At 37.0% G+C, this 27,000-nt stretch overlaps 1 protein-coding gene across 2 annotated transcripts in view; it reads right to left on the bottom strand.

The window, feature by feature from the left end:
- LOC129754158 (diacylglycerol kinase eta-like) overlaps nucleotides 1–27,000 on the bottom strand; it is a 418,758-nt gene that overhangs the window by 72,272 nt on the left and 319,486 nt on the right. For both annotated transcript variants that reach the window (XM_055750049.1, XM_055750050.1), the window contains 3 exons: nucleotides 10,067–10,218; nucleotides 9,650–9,845; nucleotides 9,076–9,573 (listed from right to left, as the gene is read on the bottom strand). In XM_055750049.1, coding sequence (XP_055606024.1) covers nucleotides 9,076–9,573; nucleotides 9,650–9,845; nucleotides 10,067–10,218 — 846 coding nt within the window. The remainder of the gene's footprint in view (nucleotides 1–9,075; nucleotides 9,574–9,649; nucleotides 9,846–10,066; nucleotides 10,219–27,000) is intronic.

Below are 27,000 nucleotides of genomic sequence, written 5' to 3'. Positions count from 1 at the left end.
TTCTCTTGTGAAGGACAGGAAATTTATTTCATTTTTACCATCATTACAGTTTTAACCGCGAAAAAAAGTATCCTTTTTGTGAGGAACTTTACACATTTGGCAACAGTCAGCAAATTACATAATAATAAATAGTACATGGACTTCAAGTTAAGGTGATTAATATTGTCGAGATTCATCAAACCCCAATAAGACCCTCTGACCATAGTGAAAACTTAAAAGGTTTGTTGGTTTATTTGTCTGAGATTTTTACACTCTTGTGTTTTTCATCCCTGATTAATCAAGAAGGATATATTGTTGTTGTGTTGTATGAAAAACAACTTCCAGTGTAAGTAAACTTGAGAAATAAATATGTATTGTCTACGAGTAGTTTGGAAAATTACCGATCTAAGCGACATGAACCGTTTTAGCCGATTTAGGATCTAAAGAAACAAATTCTATTTGTGGTCAAAGAAGAAATTTTTATTAATATTTGGTGCAGTTTATTTTAAATTTCAGATTTGCGGCGTGTAAGAATTAAAACCAAACTATTGAAACATTGTGAATATTATAGTGAACGTTAGCACAACAATCAAATCTATTTTAACGAGGAGTTTTATTGCCTATATTAAATTTCTCTTCAATCACCGAGGAAGAACATCTACTTAGGTAGGAGGACAAGTTCAATAGCGAATGTTTCATTTGATCAGTAACCTCTGATAACTCTATCTGGGGACACATTTCTCATTCACAGAAATTCGCAACAACCAAATAATTAATCTTCATGTAAATTTGCAAACTTTTCTACACATGATATTATGAATTACAGAAGCCTGCAGAAGAATAAAAATGATACTTAAGCTGCTTCGCCAATATTCAAAATTTAAAAACATGATAGATAATATGAGTCTTGGAGTTTATGTATAGAATGTGGAACTACATAAATTGGTGTTTGTAAACTTGACATTTTCAACACAATTGATGCTCAAAGATTGTGAACGAACCACCTTGAATTGTGAAAAGCCGGACGACTTTCGCTATCTCAGTTAGATATATTAAGAACTGTGATGCAGCTTTCAACTTCACGCGTTATAAAACGAAAGATGTGTAAATAGAATAAAAAATTCAAAGAAGCATTACCGTTGAAGTAGGTAATACATTAAAAGTGATTCCAATAAGATTATATTCGCACACAAATTAGGAAAGAGTGGAATATCAGATCCAATAGGCGCTGAATCTTTAGTTAAAATTTGAAGATATATCCACTGCAGTGAAGGCAGTTAACGTTATCAACAAGTCGAAAGACGCTTATATTCTATTCTTCATCACAAACATCAGATATAGCAGATTTACGCGACTTCATACAATTGTTTCTTGGTCTTCGAATCGAAGAAAACGAGATAGAAATCTTTTTTGTCTTAAACGTCTATTCGGGCGGGGGAGTATGTTAAGTTTTGTATTAAGGTACGAATCATAGTAATCCTAGAGAAATCATTCTATTATGGCAATATAGTTCATTTACCATTCCTGTATGTTTATTCGGTCTCATGTTTCACTTCTTGTACAACCAGTGACCAGAGTGGACGGTTTTAGTGTTAACAGTATAGGAGAGATTGAGGACACTTAATCCCTAGGGAGACTTGATTCCTTAGCTATGTCTCGAAACCGAAATGATTTACAAATATCAAATGTTCTAGAAAAATGTTCCAAATGCAGAAATAGCTATGCTATTGTGTGAGTTATTAAATTAAATTAATTTTTTTTTATCACACTGTATGATATGATTACAGTGTTGTAGAAAGTTTTTTAGAGTTCTCTTTTGCCAACACTTCTAAACTGTAGTCTAATAGGTAATATGTATAAAAATAGCCAATGGACCGTTTATCTTTCATTTTCCTTCAATGTTTACCTAAAGATATACTAAATCAAGGATCAAATGTTGTTTTAATGAAGAATGAAAAAACCTTTTACTTTGAAAGTATCACAATTTTTTTCGCTCCACAGAAAAAAGCTTCTAATTCGTCTACGGGATCAAGTACCTATCGTTCTAATTTTTGAAGAGCACACACTTATAATAACATGCTTTTAGCCAATGCAAAAGAAGGTGCGTCATTAATGTTTCAAAAAAAATGATGATAACAAGAAAATGGGCTTAAGTTTCCCCATTTTCCTCTAAAAAAAAGTAGAAGTACGATAAATTTGATTAGTTTTTTTCGGTGTTAATTTTTTTCCTGCTTTCACGGGGCAGAAAACCGACATTCCACTACTCATAGTCGTAAATAACACTCTCGTCTGGGCCGCAATTCATATCAGGGTAAACGTGACGGTGCCACCTTTCCAGAAAGACTTTCTCCTCCAGACACCTGACTTTCCTAATCGCCTGGCCCTCTACGTCAAGCACAATTATGGACACATTTACATGGCTTTCCTGGTTTTTCCACCCGGATTCCGGTGTAAAAGTTCATCAGACCGAAAGGGTTTTCCATCTAACAGCCCATTCAAACATATGAGTTTTGCTTTCTTTTTCTTCGCTCATCTGGGCTATTCATTTCACCTTTGCCGAGACACGGATATGGAATGGCGGCAGCACCGTATCATGCCGTTCATGGAGTGGAGCAAGCACACAATCACCACGTGTGTGGTAAATTTGCGACTCTATAGAGCTTATGTTCGGGTCCAGGACTTCCAGCAGAAGTCCCTATAGAAGCATCAACCCAGCTAGAAAGTCCCGGATCGCTTTTTTTTCTTCCTCGAAGCCTACAGCTCGAATCTGCTTGCTACCTACTCGGTGGGCCGCAGAAATTCATACCGAGAACAACTTTATGCATGATGATGGCTTGCTTCGAACAAATATCTCGTCGAATGTAGAGAGCCCTGGATGAATGTTAAATATGATGCGCGTTTCCAAGTATCTCCGGGATTAATAAGGTTCAATAAGAGAAACAATCGTTGCGAATCTTCTCATTCGGCTCAGTTGTTTTCTTGTCTAGCTCCTACTCTTGTTTGGCTTTCCAGTGAAATGTGAACCAAACCGAAAGAATTTTAACGAGAGTGTGAACTTTGATTTTTCGGCTGAGATGAGTTTTGTTTGTGGAATGGAACAGTTTTAATGGGAATGTCGAATATAAAGTAGAAACAAATATTCCTGCAAGTATAAAGAAGGAATTAACTTATATTATGTTTGTTTTGTTTCTATGTGAAACTGGTATCTAAGTTATTTGTGGTATTGCTACATAATTTATGTCAATAAATATATCCAAATAAACTAGAAGAAAAGTTTAGTTGTGAATATAGAGTGCAGAAATATATGAAAAATGTCTTAAATAAAATCATCTCATATGTAACATACCCATTTAGCATTTTTTTTTTTTTTTTTTGAACGAGCAAAACAAATCGAACAGTTCTCTTGATCTTCTCGGTAAAATTATCGGGAACGTTGACTGTTTGAATTGTAAGCCCCTTTTTGTTTATGCTATCCGATCTATCCGATAGCCCCAGAAGAAGGGTCTTCCAAACAGATTATTGTTGATTTTTCTTAACATCGTGAAGGCAATGTTTAATCACGTTTAACTCTCGATGTGATAGCGTTATTTTTTAAAGCATATAAAATCTTTCATTAGTTCTCACAGTATTGGTTTAAACATTTATAATTTAGATCAATTTCTGTGCACCTTCGTGTAAGAAAAGACGTCATTTGAGCCTTAAAAAAAGTTACTGAGCTGTGAAGATGTAAATTTGGTTGAATTTTTTGTGAGAACTTCATAAACATTCAACCCATATGACACAAATTTTTGGTTACATTTTTTTTTTTCAGTGCATATTTATCAGGTAAATCCTCGGGAGCTTATGAAATTTGATTGTGAACCATTATCTGAGGCTATTTCGTCTAAATTTTGTAACTTCGTGCTGCATAAATTAAGGGGCTAAATTTTTTACCATTAATTATAAAATTTGAACCATTAGAAAAAAAGAAATTTTGACTTCATTCAGTTCTCTAGGCCCTCGCACTATTCCCTTTTAATTTTTTGCTTCGAACTTTATCATATTATATGGTTTCTAGCCTTTTGTTAGGTTGGCTTACTCTTGGAAAACGTCTAAATTTTTTTAAATATCAAAAATTTACCTCAAAAAACAACAAAAACTATACCAAAACTATATATTGACTAAGGAAAAAAAGTTGAACTGTCACATAAATGAACCTGCTGCTTCAAAACGCTCGGATTTCATCAGGAAGAGTGTTTGTTTGCGAGTTTACGCTCTAGAATCGATGATAAAGTTATCTATTTTTAAGCGAAAATTCTGCTGTTCAATTCATGGTTCCTTTAAAATTCACATGTTGTCAAAAGTTGAGGTTCTCTTCAAACGTTTTGATAGGAATTCTATGCAATTGCAGATTGCAATGCAGAATGAAAATCGGTTCAGAAGTTTGTAAGTTGCACCCAGGTAGAGAATGCGTTATGACGTCACGAAAATTCATTTACTTTTTTTCAAATGCGTCCAAGACTTTTTACTTTAACACGAGTATAGTAGGTATTTCTGCAATAAACGAATTCATTCATCAAATTTTAAAAGAAACTGAGAAACGTTTTCTTTAAAACGTCTCTGATAAAAATATATAACATCGCGCTTGTTGAACACTTGATTCGAGAGTGAACAAACTATCATAGAAATGATATCCTCATCGTTTTTTAAAAGAATCTTTGTGAATCATAAGCAGGTAGTTATCTTTGATTTGAATAAAAATCTTGCAAAAAGATTAAGTTCTTCCCGCAACCCGCAAAAAGCTTCTATAACTTGCTGACATTATGTTCAAACAAAATAAGTATCCGTAAAATAAATGCAATGAGGCTCAAAAAATCATGGTGGAATATGGTGAATTTTATAGATTAACTATTTATAGCTAACAAATTCATAAGACTTTCTTAAAATATAATTTCTTTTAAAGTTATTCTAAAAAAAGTCCTAAATAAAAATTTCCACCTGAAAGAATGTTACTAGAAAATTCAAATCGAACCCTATAATCACATAAAATCCAACAAGAAAGACTTTCAACTGCATAACAAAATTAAACAAATTAAAACATGTACTAGCATAACGTCAAATGCAAAATTTGGGCCAAATTATGCTACGAAAAGGGATCGCGTAACAAACCTGAAGTTTGTATGGAATTATGTGGATTTTTTCGCGATGAAAAAAATTAAACAGTTTTTCATTGATAATTTTGGTCTGTATCAACCGATTTTTCTTAAACTTGTGTGTTTTCAAAGCTAATTATTGCAATATTTCATCTGAAGAACGGATTTCTAATAAAATTTTCCGGATTTACTTTCAGAAATATAATAATCATCAGACAAATGCAAAAATGACTTTCTGCTCCCATATGTTTTTTCGATGCCTTTTGGGTCACCAAGCATCAATGTGAAATTTAAGATGATTTGGTTGATTCCTGGAAATTTGTATGGAAGAAGAAATTTTTGCACATTAAATCATCCAGAATATTCAAATAAGCTTAAATGAAGTTGGTCTTTGATTTTTGGGTTTGACTATTCTTAAGCTTCATTTTTTGCTGACATGACAAACATCTAAGCATCTCATGAAAAAAGTTATAACATTTCAAAATAAAAAATCTGAATCCATTGAAAAGTATTTAAAAAATGGCAGACTTTTTTCTAGCTAGAACTTCTAATAATTTCATGAAATGTTTTTACAAAGGTTATATAAATCAATAAATTCCCTGGCTATGCAAAGCAGTTTTTTGATATTTTTTTATTTTCATCCTCCGGTCAGTCAAAAACGAAAAAATTAAAAACTTATTTTGAAAAAAAAAAATTGTAAAACATCGAACATCTTTCCAGGGGTAAAGGTTGGGTTTGTGCTTGGTTCACATGAAATGTACTGCAAGAATTAAGAAATAATAATCGTCCAAAGTTATATTTTTTGGAATTTTCAGTACTTCTCTATTGATTTTTGAATGAAAATTTTTGTATTCTCAGATAAATTTCCATACAAAATTAAAACTCTTTGCGCTTATTTAGGACTGGATGGATCGCTTCCAAAAATTTTATTGCTATTTCTGGCAGCAAAAACAACTAAAAAAAAAAGTTATGGGTGGTGTAAAAATGAAGAAATGAAATTTTCATACAAAGCTTGCAGTGGTTTGATAATCATATTTTTGTCAAGCATAGCACTACCAATGCTTAATTACATCACTTTAACCGGTAAAAAATTAGTTTTTCTTGTACATATAGTTTTATTGTTGAAACCTTGCGTCAACATATTCGGAATCCAGTGCAAAGCCGAATCTAGGAGCTAAAATAGTCCCAGAAAAGGTAGATCGATAGAAAGTTCGAAAAACAGCTGCCTTTGAAAAGTCGTCAAAAGTTCTGTGTTTGATATTTCGAGAATCTAAAGATGCTATAATGTGGCAAATTACGTCATCTTTCCAATTCATTTTTTAAATTATGGATTGATTAAAAATTACGGTTTTAACACCACTTTTCAACATTTTTTGTGGCCATGATCTTGAAAAAAATTGAACAATATTTCCATATGTGCAGCTTCCAACTTCAATTTTTCAATGTACTAAGTGAAATTTTTTTTCGAGTACCTAATAACATATTTATAGCATTTTCCTGAAGAAATTGTTTTTTAATTTTTTTCTTCGACTTAGTATAACTTTGAGAGAAATAATTGTAGCTCATTTTTGAGCTTCCCAAAACTATAAATTTTTTATCATCTCCTTTTTTTGACGGGAGGGGCCTTTGAGTAGGGGAGAGTGGGGTACCATGCCACTTTTTCTCTTTGTTTCATAACTTCTTTATTATGAAAGATAAAAAGAAAAAAAAGGTTTTCTACATTGTTAAAGTATCATAAGGCATTTTTTTATGTTTTAAGTACATGAATTTCCCGAATTCTGAATGACTAAAAAAAAGTATTTTTTTTGGATTTTGGAAAACTGTGGGGAATCGTGGGCCACCAAATCCAAATTGACTAGATAACGTGCAAAGTTTATGAGTTGACCCAAAACTGAAATTTCATAACTCATTTAGTTATTTTAAAGCAATTTCAGATGGGGAAATAAAAAAGAGAATTGTGTATGATCGAATAGTTCCAAATTCTTGGCTCGCGAACGTTTCGGTAAAATTCCTTATATAGGATTTTTGTTCGTCTCTATCGCATTCGAAAAATGGACAAAATATTTTTCACAATTCCTTATTTTGAATGAGAAAACTTTGTATGTAGGAAAAACGTATTTTATGTTCTGAATGTGTAAAAAAAACACCAAAATATAGGTGGCCCAAGATACCCCACAAAATGTGGCCCACGATTCCCCACAAGCTATGATTGGCAAATTGGTTGCGTTTGTGTGACTTATTGATGTTTCATCAAAAATTCCTTATCCATGTGAAAGAACAAGACAAAACTAAGATCATAAGCGTATGAGCATATTTTTGTTATGTTCTTCAGGTCTCCCACGGATGTCATTTTTGGGTACCGTAAACTGGGGGAACTTTGATCACCGGGATAACTTTGATCAACATGAATTTTTTTCAGATAATCATCATTAATTAAGCAAAAAGTTAAAATACCTGAAAACTGTTTACTACGTTTGAAAGCCTACAAATTGAGTTACAAATATGCTAAATTTGATTTTTAATAGAAGAATTTTTATACCTATTACTTTTAATGTAATTTTAAAATCGTAAAATATCTGGTTTTTCGAAGGCTCACAAACAAACATCTCTCCTGACCAAATTAAAGCATTAAGGAGCAAATGGGTTGTTTCGTGTGAAAGTTCAACTTTTTTTTGTTTAGGTTTAGTTTAAGTGTTATTTTTATGATCATTAGGTGATAATTTTGGATATTGGAAAAAACGATGATTTTCCATGAGAAAGTCCGTATATTAAAAATAGCTAAAACAGTGCGAGGACCTATGGAATTGCATGAAGGCCAAATTTTATTTGTTTTTGATGCCAAAAAAAATTGAAAAATGTTTATAATTTTCACCCCTAGATGTATGTAGCAACATGGTCCATATTTTGATTATAAATGTTTTTGAAAAAAACGTTGAAAAACTCAGTTTAGTTCTAACAAAAATTACTTTAATTAATGTTTATACTTTGTGTGCTAATTGGCACCATAAAAGTAGTTTAAAGATGTTGAGGTACCTTAAAAACCATAGAGATCAAAGTTACCTCGAAACTCAAAATCTGGTTTTGAAACAAACATTCAATTATAACTACCAATGTCGTTTGAATTTACTGCATTCAATGATCATGTTTTATACTTCTCACCTCAGTAAGTTTTTTTTAAAAATTTTAGGTATTACGAAAAAGCAACCCCTACCAAAATATTGAAAAATGAATGAAAAAAGTGATCAAAGTTCCCCCAATTTACGGTACTTGTCTAATTATGTAGATACATTTTTCTAGGCTAGTTACATAAAAGAAGCATATGAAACGTACATAAGTCAACAACATATAGAAAAACATGCTCACGCAAAGAGACGATGATGACAGTTTGATTGATCAAATGCGCACAAATCTCAAAAAATGATTGTGAAGGAAAAAGTAAACGTAAAACAAATTCTTATTGAACTGGATTTTTATATAATGTTTTTTTTTTGTGGTTTGTCAGTTTTGCATCTAAATATCTTCGAAAAATCCATTTTTTTCATAACCTCAACAAATTGGCAGTCCGAGGTAGTAGGGCTCTCCTTAGATAATACGAAATATGTACATCCTTTTCCTTCTGTTTTGCATACCATCTGGGCGCAAAGCTCGATAGTTATATGAATCTTGTATCAACCTGATGGATGGAATAGAGCGGGAGCTCAGTAACCGGAGTTCGGATAAGCGGGGTTCTACTGTATATCGTTTCTCCTGACATTTTGGATAAATGATCTCAATGTACTCTTTTTGGTGTTGCGGGATATGGTAACCCGTAACCGCCAAACCGTCCCTTCCTACCGCCAAGACTCTCTAGCTTTGAGAGTTTTTTCATTAATTTATGTTTTTCATACTTTACTTAAACGGTGAGGTTATCATTATTATATTATCATTATTTATTCGAACAACTAATGATCTTTTGAAAACTCACCTGCATATTTAATTGATCGATTTCGCTGAGCACCCATCCGACGGATCCGTCCCCGGAGCAGATCAGTATCCGGAACGGGTCGAAATGTCGGAACAGCCGCAACCCGAGCCCGGGACCGGTCGAGATCAGATCGAACACCTGGGCCGGATTCAGCAGCTGCTTGAAGCGTCGCAAAAATTTGACGCCCTGATTGTCACCGGATTTAGAATTTACGAATACCAGCAGTGGCGAGAAGCTTCCGTGCGGTTTGCAAACGTCCCACGCGTCATCGATGCCGATGGAATGGAGCGAGGTGGGCGGAACGACGGAAACCCGGGCCGGTCCGAGGGGGCAGCCCACCTGAGCCTGGGGTCGACAGGCGGTGTGGACAGTCGAGCGGCACCAGAGACAGCGCCAGTCCTGCAGGCGCATCACCGAGCCGCAAGTTTTGTCGCAAACCATGCACTTCGAGGACACCGGCAGGTTGCCTTCCATCCACTGGTGTGGCATTACGATGTTCTGCGTAAGAGAAGAAAAAACCCGTTGATTGATTTATTTGCTAGGACTAACTTCTCCTGCCAGAGTCAACACTTACCCCGTCCAGATCCTCGATGATGTCCTTCCCGACCGAAGCGAGGGTGGTCCATTTGCAGTTGGATATTGCTTTGGCGGCACATCGTTTGTGCACCTTGCATTTGCAGACTTCGCAGGATAATCCGTGAGAGGTTACGCCGGAAAGCGCTTCGCGGCACACGTTGCAGTAGGTTGGCCGGGCGTGGGATGTCGCATACCTGTTGGAATCACACCGAGAAAAAAAAATCGTTGATAAAACGGTTCCAATGAATTGGAAGCTAAGAACAATGTGGGAAATTGGGCTATTCTCTTATGGAGATTTGAGGGATTTAGCTAAGCGTTTTTTAATTGATTGCTGGTATTTTCGGTTTCCAGGATAAATTATTTAAGCAAAAAAGTTTAAAGGTTCAGTCATGACTAATAAATATCGTAAACTAACCAATTGTGATGTCCGGAGAGGAAATCATGCTGATCCGGAGGGCCCGGTTCGAAGAACTCCCTGGAGGAGGCGGCCTTCAAGGCGTGCAACCAGTCTTCCATCTCGCGACGATTCTCAGCACACAGCACAAGCGAGCGGGTCGGTGTTATTAACTGGAATAAGGAAAATCAAAAAATCAAAATCATTTTTTTCATAGACAAATTTGAAGATCAATTTAAAAACACTTGGAATCGCCCAATTAAAAATATAAGACTTCCCAATTCCGTAAAGTTCAATTCCTTTCCAACTCAAGAGAAAAAGGGGACTCTTCCACAAAAGTTTGTTACTCGGTAGTACAAGCGATGAATGTGTCATTTTAATTTAATTGAAACGTTTTTCTTCATTGTGTTATCAACAACAAGTTTGATTGTTTCACGAAACATCGAAAAGCTTGCTATTCGACAAGTCGTGCCTAGGATTTCCTGGTACCACTGCATAAATTAAGATTGGTGCCGTTCATGGGAGGAAGTTTGGACCAGGTTAACTTTATCCAAAAGAAATTTCAAAATCTACTATATTTGCATACAAATTTAAGGTAAATAGCCTTAAAATCTTTAAAAATTATTCAGTGGTGTTTACGAAAATTTAAGTTTGCAAAGTAAAGCTTAGTTCTTTAAGAAATGGGACAGCTACGAATGCGTGCATCTTAAAAACCGTTCGTTTGATCTAAATATCCTCTTTGAAAGAAATGAAGGAAATCTTATGATTATTCATGAAAAAAATTGAAAATTTAACCTTTTTGTAAGAAAAATTTCTACTTTATTCTTGGTACCAGTCTTCCGAAAATCACTCGGAAGAAACGCTCATGATAGGTTTCTAGTTGGAAACTTTCAAAGCCGATTGCTGCTGCCTGTTGTTCCCTAGAGAATCGGCAGAGCGACAATGCGAAGTTAATGAGAACAAGATTCAAAAGCGAGAACGGATTCGCATCTAAGTCGATCTCTCAAGCTCACTACCTGGTGTATCAGAAGTGATTGAGACACTTACTGATACAAGATCCAATTCGAAAATCCACTCACTCACTCACTCAAACTCAATCAATGCGGCCTTGCATCGGTTCATACTGCCTGCATACTTTCTGGCAAAGCGGCAGAAACATATGTTCATAAGTACTGCCTGCGTGTTTGAATGGCTATTTTAATCCTCCCCAACAACAGCAACAACAAAGCAAGATGTATCAGGCAGACAGCATTCGATCATCGATCAGTAAACGAGTGAGTGAGTGAGTGATTGAGCAAAAAAAGTTATTGACTGAAAGAAGAAACTGAAAATCAGGTAGCTCCTCACTCAGTTGAGAATTCCAACTGGAGAAGAAACGTCTCTCTTTCAAATTTTATTTCTTTGATTCTCGGAGCAGCGCTGTCGAACACAATCTTTGCCCCACTGGGAGATAAACCAACCGACAATTTAGGTTTTGCTTTCGCTGTTGAAAACGTTTCAGTGTCTCTCATGAGAATTGAGTGATATTCGGAACACTGCTTGGTACCTCCAATCGGCCGGCTCACACTTTTTTCAGTCATGGTATTGATCAGTTTTTCAAATATATACTTCGACTAATCAGTATTTTAGGTGACTCCATCCTTGTTCTTCAACTTCTGCTACTTTTCGGCCCAATACTTCTCTTTTAGAAGAAACTATAGGCAAATTTAGTGGACATATATGTTTCAAAATTAATAAAACAAGATTATTTTTGAGCCACTTTAAAGCGTTTTTAGTGGAATTTTCACTGGAAAAGTTTGACAATAACGAAGGAAAACCTATATGAGATTGAACTAAAAGTATAATCGGTTAGTATAAATCGTAGGTTGCGAAGGGCACATACAAGATTACTCTTTTTTCGCTTATTCAAAATTATAAATATTGGTATGAGACTTTACTTTCCTGATGACTTTTAACCGTAATTACCGATCATGTGCTTTACTCCAATGCTTAATTTTAACTTTGTGGACATTTTTGACAGTTTTTACATACTTTTCCACTACTACACACACAGTAATTATTTGAATGAACAAAGGTTTGGTCAGCTACCAATTTGATAATGACGGATTTTTAAGGAAACGGTGCAAAATATTTATTTCTTTTTCTCTTTCATTTCAAAACGTGTAAATTTTTTATTTGGAAAAATAGGTCGGATAGAACTTTATACAGGCAGCAAAATGCTGACAAATTTTAAATGTCCGATCACCAGTAAATGAGCTATCAGCAAAAGGAAGTGTGACATTTCTGAAAAAAAACTAAGCTCTATACCATGGGTGGCCAACATTTTCAGCCGGTGGACCAAAGTTTAGAAATGGGATTTATCTGCGGACCAAAAAAAATTGAAGCAATTTTTTTTTTCATTCAATTTTTCATAAGTATTTTTTTAACATATTTATTTCTTTAAAACTATAAAAACTCATTAAAAAGTTGTTAAAATGTTCTAGATTTTCGAAGGACTAATGATATTTCTATTACATTATTTCAATATATGTTTGAGATATCAGAGTAGATATGCAGAAAAATTTAAAAACAAATCTTTTTTTTTTATAATTTCTAGAAAATTGCTATAATTTCTACAGATTTTGTAATCTAAAAATCAATAAACCAACAACATCTTCCAGCACTCAATAGACTATGTTTAGTTGAAGTTTTTTAAATAGCAAAGAAACAAATAAGCAATTTCGAAAATGATGTTTCAACTTTGATGAGCTTCAAATTTGTTCACCTCAATCCGATTCGAAAGTCGAGTAACTTCGCCTTTTCCAGTTAATTGAGACATATAAACACAATTTCGAAACGTCATTTAGTGCCAGTTTAGCTATGAGTCGATACAGACAAAAAGGAAGTGGGGAAATTCTAGTGCTTTACATCGCAAAACGATCGTTCAGTTGCAAAAACTGTGCGTGCTTACCGTTAAAATCCTTTTCTCAAAAAATTGTGATTTGAACTGTGTGTCCTTCTCGGTATCAATTTTATTTTCTTTGAACATATTTCAAAAATAAAAATTACGCCAGCACACCAGGAACATTGACGAACTTCAAACTAGTCTACGAATTGAAGTAACCACTTTAAAGCCCAAAATTCTGGACAATGGTATGTGGAATGCTGCTTTTTGCTCGGGTGTGGTCATTTAATCTGCGTTGTATTCTTAATCTGGTTTGGATTAAATGGCATAAAATATCCGGACAGAAGCTTTTTTTGTGAAATCGGCTGAAAATTTGCGGAATTATTTGATATTGAAATCGGATACATCCTGATGGAAATCTCTGTATCTATATATATAAAAAGCAATTTCTGTATGTTTGTTTGTTTGTTTGTTTGTTTGTTTGTCCTCTATAGACTCAGCCGTCTTTAGAGCTAGAAGTCTGAAATTTGGCATGGATGCTTATTAGGACTAGGAAAGATGAAAAATGTTTTCAGATTTTCGGATGACCCCTTCTGAAGGGGGTCGTCCATAGAAGATAAATATTGTTTTCGCGATATTGACGTTTCTTTTCGTCGGATCGTGTTGAAAATTTGCTCATGAGTGTTTTTAAAGACGAACAATCGATATTAGGTGTTAAATTTTGTGTAAGGGGTCAGCCAAAGGGGTCGTCCATATTAACTGTTCACTGTTTTTACGATATTGACGTTATTATACATCGTATTCAGTTGAAAATTGGTACACGATAGTTTTGAGTGACGCGCAATCGATTTGACTTATCAAATTGAGTGTAAGGGGCCGGCAAAAGGGGTCGTCCATATTAAATTTTCAGTAACTTAGTGATATTGACCTTTTTATACATCGGATTGGGATGAAAATTTGCACATAGGAGTTATTAGGGACAAACAGCTGATTTCACTTATCCAAACTAAAATCAGGGGTCGGCCAAAGGGGTCGTCCATATTAACTATTCACTGTTGATGCGATATTGTCGTTATTATACATCGGATTCAAACGAAAATTGATACACGAGAGTTTTGAGAGATGAGCAATGGATTTCAGGTATTAAAAACAGTTTAAGGGGCCGGAAAAGGGGGTCTTCCATATAAACCTTTCAATATTTTTGAAATATCGTCGTTATTATACATCGGATTGGGATGAAAATTTGCACACGGTAGTTTCCAGGGACGGGTAATCGATTTCAGATGTCAAAAACGACGTTATTGTACAATGGATTGCTTTGAAAATTTGCACACGAGAGTTTTGAGGTAAGGGCATTCGATTTCAGATATCAAATATTGTATAAGAGCCCCCTAAAGGGGTTATGCAATGATTTAGTCGAAATTTCTACACGTGGTTTTTTGGCACGGTCAAAAGATTCCAGATTTCAAATTTAGTAGCAGACGACAGACAAAGTGATCGTCCAATATTTTTGCGATTATTTCTTAACAATGAATTCGGATATGCACCTGGAAAATGCATGGCAATTGACTTTCATACAAACTGTTCATGACATACTCCAAGTTGAAAGCGAAACGGAGTTCGTATGGGATCAGCTAGTGTTTTATAAAACGCTTCCAGAGAAACGTGATGACATCAACCCCGTTTTAGACGGCGTTTACTAAAATCGACATTAAATCAAACCCGATCATTATTTCAACTTACATTTTTGCGCAAAATATTTCAACATATGTTGATTTAACTATTGATATTAATGAAAATTATTTAGCAAGCATTTGTCACAAAGTACTGCTAAAAAAACCTTAAAAACATGATAAAACTAGAAATGCGTCTATTTTTCTAAATATTATCATTTTGGTAGCCTATGAAATTCTTGGTCTATTTATTTTTCGATTTATAAAAATGATTGGCATTCTGAATTGATTTCTTCAGAAAAAAATGATTCTAAGATAAGTAGCAAAAAAAGCAACACATACCCCGTTTACAGACGAGGTTGCGAAAAAAAGCATGAGATCAAAAAATATGTACAATATTTACTTTTTTAAATTTTTTGAGATTAAGTTGAAATATTTTTTGTTATTCGTTGTATAGTTTTCACAATTTTTTTTAATTAATCTATGAGTCAAGCGTAATATGTTTCCAAATTTACAAAAAAAAATTGGTTGAATTGTGCAAAACTGCAATCGAAAAGCACTGAAAGTAAATTTTCGTGGCCCCTGTGGCTATACACTTTATAAAAAAAATTGTTTTCCTCGTATTTGAAGTTTTTCTTAGAACAAATGTTGTAATTTGTAAGCATCTCTAAAGTTTTCAGCGAAAAAAAAAACTTGGCTTTCATTACACTGTTCCATTTGTAATGATCCTTTCAAAAAACTTACTTTAACGGAAAATAGTGTAGCATACAAAAAAAGCGGACAATGCTTTCCAAAATCTAGAAATCCAATATACACTCAACATATTCATCATTTTGGTTATATCCGACTTTTATGTCAAACTTTTGAATAAATACAAACGTTGATTAGTTCCCACGAATTTTCAAGACCAAAGAAGCGACTTTTTACGGCCTCCAAAATAACGAATCATTTTATTTTTATTTTCATAGTATTCCGTCTCACGACATAACTTGACGAAAATAACGATTTGATTATTTGAATTTCAAAGAGCGAACTTTTGCAAAAGATTCGAAGAATTCAAGGAGTTGACATACAAACATTTTGACCTTGCTCTATTTTTAACTATGCATGCTTAATTCTCCTTTCATAATATTGGAGCTGATCAAAGCTTCGCGGGCTATAAATTAGCGTTCACGGGATAAATGTGGCCCGCGGGCCACGGTTTAGCCACCCATGCATGCTCTATACCATTTTTTTTTAAAAGATTTTCCTAAAAGGGTGTGTTGCAACGCACATAGGGGTAAAGCTAAATATAGTTTTTCTGTGTGTAAAAATGTTAAGTTTATCTCTTCTTCTTTCAAACAGCTAGTCATGTATTGATGCAATATAAACCGTTAGAATTTAAAGTTGACTATTAACAAAGCGCTGGAACACAATTTTAACACATATTACTTTCTTCCCCCCAGAACACACTTAAGTTTTCTAGAGAACCTGCACACTGAGAGACATGCGCCTTGAGACATGAACGAGACCTGAGGCATGAAACCTAATACCTGAGTCATGAACCACAAGACTAGAGAAGTGAGGAATGAGACAAGGATATGTGACACGTGGCGAGACACGTGAAAAGCAAAAAGGAGTACGTGAAACATGCGAAGAGTGCGAGATTTCTCAGATAAACGAAAGACGTGAGATAAGGGAAATGAGAAGTGAGACCTAGAACGTGAAAATTAAATTCAGAATGAGGTATCATTCAAGGCTTACGGCTAAGTTTTTCTTAACTTCAATGTTTTCCATTAAAGAAAAATACTTTTCGTCTCTTAAAAAATCATGTTAATTGTAGAAACCTTCAGCACCGGGACGCAACGCATCAAGAACTACGGTTGACTACCTCCTTGCCACGTCATGCTCCTGCTACGAAATCATCGCCTTTACAGAAACATGGCTAAACGACCGCACCTTATCCAGTCAAATTATCGGCCCAGACTATGTAGTGTTCCGTTGCGATCGAAGCCCCCTGAAAAGTTAAAAATCAACTGGAGGCAGAGTTTTACTTGCTGTAAAGTCCACGGCTCACGGGCTCACGGACTCACGGACTCACGGCTCAGCTGATCGAAGACAGTTCCTGAAACGAATTGGAACTTCCTTGGGCACGCATTGATCTCGGTGACCGGAAACTGTACCTGTTCTCGCAGGGAGTGATTGTTCAGGTCTGGAACTTTAACCGATTTCGGATGATCGTAGAAAAACGTTTTAGTATACTGTGCTATTAAAGAGTTTATTTGATACTGATTTGATTACATATTTGGGCTGGCTTTTTATACCCATTTCGTCCAAACTCTATTGCCTAGAAGTTCTGGGTCTCTGTTTCGATCCTTTCGTCCAGACTCTTTCGGCCTAGAAAGTTTGGGTCTCCTTTCCCATTATCTACCCTTTGTGATCTTCAGGGTTTTGATGAGCTACCCTTTCTACCTAGCTACATCTCGATGCTTCGCGACGCTTACTTTCCCGCTTAAGAAAGTGAGTGGAGCTGAGATACTACTTTTCCCGTTTATTTGGCATCCCGGATTTCCCTAAGGTGAGTACGTTCTCTCTTCTAAGTCTATCTTGATTGTATGAACGTGCCCCAAATGACGAAAAGTAAACAAACCACAGCAATTATCGGTAAGTATAAAACATTTTAGCTTAGCTTAATTTGGACTATAATTATGCTTTTTCCTCTAACTTTTAGGTTCAACATATGCACTTATCGCTAGGGTGGCCCTCTGAGTCCTAGCAAAGAGAAATTTTTAATGGAAGGTAAGTTTTTCATGCGATATGTTGGTGATGTGGATGGTGTACTTCGGCCTCCCCAGGATGAAGTATGCTGCTGGAGCGGCACGTATGCTTGTGCCCCGGCCCTGGGTTGAGGCCGTAACAGTACCTATGCGTAGTGTACGTCCCAAGCAACCTAAATTCCCTTTAAAAGGTTTCATAGAAGCTTAATCAGCTCTAGTTTGTATCTGCAGAGAATGCTAGTCAGCCCAAAAGTTAAGTTCTTAAAGCTACTTTCAAGTTCGTTTAGGTGGCTGTAAAGAATGCTATTCAGCTTCTAAGAGAATGTCAAAAAACTTCTACGCGCCGAAAAAAAATTCGGTTGACAGATTGCTCTGACAACCAGATGACAGATTGCTATGTTGCCAGTTTATCATGGTCTATCCCATTGATTTTTATTATATTGTTTTGATTACAAAAGCTACTTACACCTAGCGAATTGAACCGCTGTTCTCTAGGTTGCAATCAAACTCACCAGCCTCTCGACCAATCAAGCAATAGTTCATTGCCACTGTAATAATTAGTAAATAAACATAATGTCATTTGAGATGTTTGAATGGGTTGATCAATTGATTGAACCTTATTTCGATTAGAGGACTTTCAGTACATTCAATAAATAAACACAAAAATTCTCATCATCAGAAATTTATTCGAATACCTTTACATTGATCAGAAAAAATCGAAAAATTCAAATAACATGACAAGAAATTGAAAGACATTTTTGACATGTCGCTTAGAATTCCCATAAAAGTTCGTTAAAACACCTAGAAGGTTGTTAACGGTGCGTTAGAAGGTGTAAAGCGAACGTTATCGACCTTCTTGAAAGAAGTTGCATTAAAAGCGCTCCTTTATCGATAATTTAACAAAGGGCTATGGAAATTCCTGAGTAACTTTAACGTGACAAGACTCACCTGAAGCTCCCATAAAACATTTTTTCAGCCAAATGTGAACTTCGGAGTTCCATCTTTAAGTAAAAACGTGACTTTTGGTTGCTTGGAGTGATCACTCTAATGACCTGGTTGTAGCTGTAGTCTTTCTCGCGATGCCTCTCCACAGTAAGCTCAATTTGCTCTCCCGAAGATGACATACTTGTTATCGATTATTTTAACATGCCTGGCTTGAAATGGTGCCCTTTCCACGGTGCCTATTTGTTCCCAGATGCTATGCGGTCCTATTTCTCGGCTCCTTCCAACGCCTTCCTGGACTCTTTGAGCACCGCGACTCTTCGCCAGATCAACAGCTTCGAAAACGAAAACGGCCGTATGCTAGACCTCTGCTTCATAAACGAAGGCTTCAGGAATCCGACTATAGATTTAGCTTCCGCCCCTCTCGTCAAAGTTGTTTCTGATCATCCAGCTTTCACTAACATTAACGCCCCCATAGAGGAAACTTCTTCCTTCTACCAGGACTTCAAAAACGTCGATGTCGAAGCTCCCTCGTCCTAGGTTCCATCGAATGGGAGAACGAGCTCGATTTTTCTAACCCCAGTGCTGCCGCTGCGACTTTTTCAAACATGTTGAACTACATGATCGATCGTCATGTTCCGAAACGTAGCTTACCTTCCAACCCACGAGCTCCCTGGGTCACTTATCAACTGCGACAATTAAAAACGGTTAAAAACCGTGCTCTTCGATACTAGCAAACACAAGTCCATCTTCACAAAAGAAGAATACCGCAAGCTAAACACGGCATACAAAAAAATCAGAAGGCGTTGCGATAAGAACTAGCTTCACCGCCTACAGCGCAATTTTAAGACCAACCCGAGATCATTCAGGAAGTACGACAAAAACAGCGGACAGAATTCTCCGATTTCCGATTTTCTCGTCCTCGAAGCAAAACTTTTTCAACGATCAACACGGATTTTCGCCAAAACGATCCACGACAACAAATTTGCTGACTTTCACATCGTTCGTACAAGATAGCTTTGCCATGAAGTCCCAAACTGACGCCATCTATACTCATCTGTCTGCTGCTTTCGATAAAGTAAATCACGATATTGCAATCGCAAAACTCGAACGTTTAGGATTCTTTGGATCATTACTGGACTGGTTTCGAAGCTACTTAATGGGACGAAAGTTATCAGTTCAAACTGGAAATTTTTTTTCAAGACAATTCTCCACTTGTTCAGGCGTGCCTCAGGGAAGTTACTCGGGACCGATAATTTTTGTCATCTATTTTAACGATGTACTCACTGTCCTTGATGGACCTAAACTTGCGCATGCTGATGACCTCAAACTTTTTCACACCATCAACGGTCAAGAGGACACCGATCTCTCGCAAAGGCAGTTCAATACCTTCGTTTAGTAGTTTAATACCTTCGCTCACTGGTGTGACACCAAGTGCCTGCCTCTGAACCGGAGTAAATGTGCGGTCAGTTTATTTTCTCGCAAACGGAACTTCATGCGGAATACATTCTTGGTAACGAAACCATCGCCCGGGTGAACCACATCAATGATCTGGGCGTTTTTCTAGACCATCGGCTGGAGTTTAAGACTCATACGAATTACATCGTTGATAAAGCCTCAAGAAGTCTTTTTTTTAAACGAACACAAACACATACAGGATCTCTATGAAACTTGATGTTTTCTCGAAGAGATGCAGATTTTTTTTTTCTCAAGGGATTTTAAGCATCACTGGCTTATTCATCCCGAAGAGATGCAGATTCTTAACTCTAAGCGTACATCTTTCGAGGATATGATGGCTAGCATTTTACAAATGCTAAAACCACCAACCCACAGAAAGTGTATGTTCTACGCCACGAGCTGCGGCTTTCTGCAGATTGGTGCCCATTTTACCAGAATGGAGCTGAACGAATAGAGGCTATCCAGCGGCGCTTCATGCGGTATGCCCTGAGACACTTAAACTGGTAAGATCCGTTTCGTTTACCCAGTTTCGAAAGTCGTTGCCGCTCAATTGATTTAGACACACTTCATGTCATGCACGTGTTTTAGTCGTAGCGGATCTTCTTGCGTCGAGGATTGACTCTCCCATGTTGCTGGAAGCTATTCCCCTCAGTGTGCGACCTCGAGGATTAAGGAACTAAAATCTGCAGCTCTATGTTCCAATCCGGCTGAACAACTACGAACTACCGATTCTCCGGTGCATAGGGCCGTGGTAAAAGACCTCCACTGTTGACGATCCGTAGCCAAGGTCTTCACTTGGTCCCAGTCAAGACTCTCGTCGACAGTTCGTATTTCGGCGGCTAGGCATAAGTGCCTTTCTGCAAATCTCTTTCTCATCTCTTCGCAGGGTGTGTCCAATTCATCTCCACTTGCGTTCCCGAATTTCGATTTTTAGCGCCCTTTGATGAAACCGGCAATGTAGTTCCTCATTTGAGATCCAATTGCCAGGCCACCAAGTGCGGATGATACTCTGCAGGCAGCGATTCTCAAATACTTACAGTTTTTCCGTCGTCACCGCCAAAAGTTCCGGAGACTCGCAAACGCAAATCGGACCTTTCTGATCCGGGTTGATGATTAATACGTCCAAGACGAAGTACATGCTGGCCAGCGGATCCGAGACCGACCGAACCCGCTTGTCCAGTAATAACAAGGTCACGATCGACGGCGACGAGCTGGAGATACTCGAAGACTTTGTCTATCTCGGCTCACTGGTGACCGCCAGTCTTCACGAAAACATGTACCGAGTTCAACTTGAGTGCGGAAATCCAGGCGCAAGTTTTCTCTGAACTTGCACACAAGCTTGTACTTGGGTTTAGTTCGAACCTAAACTCGAGCACATTTTTTGTACCCGAGTGCGCTCCCCGATGTTCGTACTCTGGTTCGCTTCGGGTTCGTACCGAGTTTTGTACTCACAGTGGCTGGCTGAACTGAAATTGAATGTGTCTGCCTGTGTATGCCTGGGTGTTGAATGTGGTATGAATTATTTTCTTCAGTTAGTTTTTCTATCGTTTGTGCGTATGTAAATCAATTTCAATGCTGTTTTTTGAACATTTTTGGAGTTATGTATGAGGTTGTAAAACCGATTCAAATGTATATGGTTGGTTTTTAAAAATTGTTATGAAATTTTTTTGTCTGTCGGCCAAAAAAAAAGAAGAAAAAAATTTTACCGAAAATTAGTTTTTCTGGAACTAGGTTGTTTTTCAGAAAACCGGTGATTTGATAAAATGTTTGGAAATTGCCATTGCAACTCTCGCTCCGCAAATCTCATAAAACAATGTTTATATTTCTGAGGCATTAAAAAATGCAATCATAAAATGGATAAATCATCGCATGGCGAGTAGAAAACATGGAAATTTTGAAAAATTTAAATGAAAAAACAAAATGAAAAAATTATCAAAATGACACAAATGGAAAAACGACCAAACAATCAATATCAAAAATAGCTTAATTGACAAAAAAAAGATGAAAATTCAAAAATGGCAAAAATATCACAAATGGCATAAATGAGCAAAATATTAACCTTCCAAAGCTGTTCGCAAAACATCCGTTTCTGGGAAATTTGAGTTGCAGTTTGATGACGTTCCCCCGGCCGTAAATGTTATCCGATTTTTATGATATTATATTCATTGTGTAGGTTATTTATTCAAGCTGCCCGATGTTCGTACATTTCAAAATTAAGGAGATATGTATTACAAGCTTTGAGGAAACTGGTTCAGAAAGTAAAAAATTAAAAAAATATATATATTTTTAAAATACTTATAGCTTGTGGCAGCTTTTCTGTATTTGAATGTTTAATTGATGTTTGGACTTGTCAAGAGTGTACATCTATCCGACGATGTTTAGATATGTTGGGATGCAATGAATGTTTTGACCGCCATTTAGTATCTTCCGCTTGAAAAATGTCTAACTTTAAAAAACGACATCCAATTTTGGCTTTGCTTAGCTGTATTTCTTTTTTAATGAACCGATTTTGATAAATTAAATTTTAGTTTTTTGTCGTTAATTTGATTATTATTTTGATAGAACATAGTTGGTCTTTCAATAATCCCAGTTTTTCAGTATATTGGCATGATGTTCATATTGACCCGAACAACTTTGGAGGGTTAAAAATGACATCAAATATTTTCACTTTGAAACTGACAAAACAGGAAAATAAATAAAACTCATAATTATTTAGAAGATTCGTTGGATGGATTTCATTGTGCTAACTTACCATTGGTAAGATGTTAGAAAATTGAAATACCTCATTTTATTGAATACCTACCAAACTGAGAATTACATATATTTTTTTTTATTTGTTCTATAATTAATTTGTTATATGAACTTTACAGGCTCTTTCAATACAATTTTTATAAATTGGTTTTACTGTTGTATTTCGCATCATTTATTTATTTTATTGATTTTTTACACAATTCCTTTATAGAAAAAATATGTTCATCATACTCAAAAGCTCATAACAGGCCGTACTAGATAATTCGAGTGTTTGTAGACTGGATTAGTCGTACATGAAAAAATGTTTTTAGCGTCCGTCTTTATAACTTCGTTTAAGTTTTTAATCGTTTTATTAATAATTAATAATGATTGCATTTATTTTTAACTAGTTCACATAAAAATGAAATCAATCATTTCAATGTGTTGCTCAGTTATATGGAAGTTGAAAGAATATTATTGAAATAAACATCGAAACTATACAAATTTTATCATCATTTTTCAAATGAACGATTAAAACTATTTTCATTTTGTTAAATTTTGAGATACAACAAATAGCGAATTGAAAAGCGAATTTTGAAAATAAAAAAACGATTATTTGTAATCAAATTTTTAAAAATTTCGAACTGCAAAACATTATTTTTGAACCTCTGTTTTGTACGTTGAAGGTGAACAAACTTGTACTGATCATCTGAACATCATTTTAGCGTATGATTAACAGTAGTTGTTGATTTTTTTTTGTAAATTATTTATTTGAAACGGCAGGTGTTGATGATAATGATGAATTTATGAACGAAAAAACGATAATAATCGGATTTTATTTCATCGACAGAAACTTTATTGATGATTTTAGATTTGGATGGTAACATTATAAAATTGTTTGTTTTATACGGAACTCGAATGTTGATATAAAACAAAGATTCCAAGTGATTATTTATCATAATCGGTTGAAAATTGTAGAAGTTATGACCAAGGTTGCCGAAATCACAGAATAATTTATAATTTCAGAGCATTTCGAGCATATTTTCGTCACAGATCCTGAGAATACAGTATTCACAGATTTGGTATGTCTTTCCAAAAAAAAAAATTCAATCCATATTTACTTTGGGATTCTGACTCAAATTCATGAAAATGTTGTAAAGTTAACATTTTCGATATTTATTGTAAAAATAAGCATATAGGACATTTATTCAGTGAAAATCGTATTAAAACATTACAAAATCGTATTCAAACATTACTTTACGATAATAATAATATTAGCATTTTCAAATGATTTAACAAACCACAGCGCAAAATAGAGTTACTAATCTTAGTATAGGAAGAATAAAACATGGTAAATCTAACCCGCTTTGAACTTAAATTAATCATTGGCTTACCAGAAGGTCGCTATTTTAACTAAGCAAAATCTGACCATCGGAAAGGGTTGAGATTGAGCCTCAAGCGTGAATGAGATTAAAATATATTTTGCTCGGAAGATGCACAAAAAACAAATTTTTCATTAATAACTTTTTTCCCCACTAGCCGATTGATTTTTTTAAATAATTTTCTCAAAGCCTAAATCAAGACAAATGTTTTACCCGAAGACAGCATCATGATTGGAATTGAAACAAAAAAGTTACCTAAGATGGTCAAGCGCTTACACTTTCTGCATTAGATTCCTTTTCCTTAATTCTGAGCATGGATGCGCGCACACGGGTTCGCACCCGGGTTCGAACACGAGCTCGAACTTGTACCCTGCACTTTGAGTGCGGTGAGTTTAAATGGGTGCGTGTTGAACTTGCGCCTCGAAAGTTGTGTGCAAGTAAGTGCAAAAACTTGCGTGCACTTCGAACTCAAGTTGTACCGTGAAGACTGGTGACCGCTGACAATGACACCAGCCAGCCGTGAGATCCGGAGGCGAATTATCAGCGGAAGTCGTGCCTACTATGGACTCCACAAGCAACTGCGGTCGAGAAGACTTAGCCCTCGCACGAAGTGTAACCTATATATGACGCTCATTAGACCGGTTGTTCTCTACGGGCACGAGACATGGATATTGCTCGAGGAAGACCTGCGTACACTCGGAGTATTCGAGCGACGAGTGTTAAGAACCATCTTTGGCGGCGTACAGGAGAACGGAGTGTGGAGGCGAAGGATAAACCACGAGCTCGCGTGACTCTACGGCGAACCCAGTATCCAGAAGGTGGTGAAGACTGGCCGGATACGCTGGGCGGGACATGTTGCGAGAATGCCGGCCGACTGTCCTGCAAAACAGGTGTTCGCTACGAATCCGGTAGGAACAAGACGAGCGGGGGCGCAACGAGCGAGATGGTTAGACCAAGTGGAGCGTGATCTGGCGAACGTGAGGTGCCGAGGAATTGGAGAACGGTTGCCATGGACCGAGTGAATTTTAGGAATTATGTTCGTCAAGTTATGTCGTGAGACGGAATACTATGTAAATAAATAAAAATTATCCGGGTTTCGATGTTGTTTCTGGTACCACTATTAGGCGTTACCTGGCTACCAAGATACTGGAAGCACTCCACTTTCTCAACTTGTTGCCCAGCTATCACGAAATTGGAAGGATTTACTGTGTTTATCTCCATCGACTTGGTCTTTCCGACATTGATTTTGAAACCAGCTGCCTTGGAGCTTTCGGTGAGGTCGTCGAGTTTGCTCTGCATGTCTTGTTGTGTTTGGGCGAGCAAAACAATATCGTCTGCCACGTCGTTCAGTTGCTCAATTGCTGAAGGATTCCACGGCAATCCTCGGTTTGGTCTACAGTCAATCGATCCAGTTAAGATCTCATCCATTACAATGAGAAAAAGCAGCGGTGATAAAATACTTCCTTGTCTCACTCCAGCAGTTTCCGGGATAGGTCCAGACAAGACACCGTCGTGCAAGACTTTGCTCGAAAATGCTTAGTGCTTCGATGAGATGGACTGGGTTCTCTGGGACTCTTTGTCGACTTATAGCCGCCCAGATGTTTTCGTGGTTAAGTCAGTCAAATGCTTTTTAGAAATCAACGAACACCAGTAGAAGAGAGTCCTGGAATTCGTTGATTGGTTCCAGCATTATTCGTAGCGTTGTGATGTTGTCCATACATGATCGTGCGGATCGGAATTCAGTTTGTTGCCGTCGGAGTGTAGCGTCGATATTCTACTGGATCCGGTTCAGGATCACTTTGCAGAGTACTTTGAGGGTTGTACAGATCAACGTTATGCCTCACCAGTTTTCGCACTCTGCCAGGTCTCCTTTCTTCGGGACCTTTACGAGGATACCCTGCATCCAGTCGGCCGAGAATGTTGCAGTATCCCATATGTCAGCGAGAAGACTGTGCAACATTTGTGCTGACAAGACTGGGTCGACTTTCAGCATTTCAGCAGAGATGCAATCGATCCCAGGTGCCTTGTTGGACTCCGTGTCTTTGATCGCCGCTTCTATTTCAGCCAGCGAAGGTGCTTCCGAGTTGACGCTATTTATGCGACTCACTGTTGGCGCTTCGAGCTGCGGGTTCTGTTGGCTCGCTATTCGTGACTCGGAAGAGTTGTTCGAAGTGCTCAGTCCATCGTTTGAGCTGATCTGTTCGATCGGTCAATAACTGACCTGCTCGGTCTTTTAGCGGCATTCTTGCATTTGTCCTTGCACTACTGAGGCTTCGAGGAATGTCATAAAGTAATATCCATTGGCGGCGGCTCTTCCTCCCTCTTCGGCTAGGGAGTTTGTACAGGCTCTCTTGTCTCGTCTACAAGCTCGTTTAACTGCCTTTTCCAGCTTCGCATAACGTAAGTGGGCGGCTGCTTTGGCTGACCCGGTACATGCCTGATCAATTTCGACTTTCGCCTTTCTCCGATCATCGATCATCCTCCAAGTTTCATCCGACATCCATTCACTTCTTCTTCCACGAACTTTACCGAGAGTACCATGGCTCGTCGTGGTAAAGGCATTCTTGATTCCACACCACTGTCCTTCGACTGTTCCGTCTGTCGTCACCTTCGGATTTTCCAACCGGCGCGGCGGACGTCGTATCGACACCCGACTTTCTCTCCGTGCCGTTGTACACGCGCTACTCTCTGTCGTATATCACCAAGGACGAGGTGACGGTCAGATACAATGCCTGCGCTTTGTTTGCTGCGGACATCAAGAAGGCTCCTTCTCCATTTTCGGCTGATGCAGATGTGGCCAATTTGATTTTCTGTTCGGCCATCTCGGGATACCCAAGTGACTTTATGTGCTGGTCGATGGGAGAAGAGCGATCCACCGATCATCATGTTGTTGTTGCAACAAAATACCATAATGTAAGATTATGGAATGCCGGTTTTAAACTGGTATGCTGCGAAAACGTCCATGAACATAGAACTATCATTGTTCAAAGCTAGACCGGAATATGCAACTCAATCAAGCAAAACATCTTCGTGCAATACGTTGATCCGAACTGGGCTTCGATGAGAAGGATCACTTTCTTTGGGACTCATCTTCGTTTAGTGGCACTCCTGATATTTTCAATGAACAACA

Source organism: Uranotaenia lowii, chromosome 3 (genome assembly GCF_029784155.1).
Source record: "Uranotaenia lowii strain MFRU-FL chromosome 3, ASM2978415v1, whole genome shotgun sequence".
Lineage (NCBI taxonomy): Eukaryota > Metazoa > Arthropoda > Insecta > Diptera > Culicidae > Uranotaenia > Uranotaenia lowii.
Note: the sequence above shows the minus strand (reverse complement) of the source record. Positions and strands in the feature narration are given on the sequence as shown.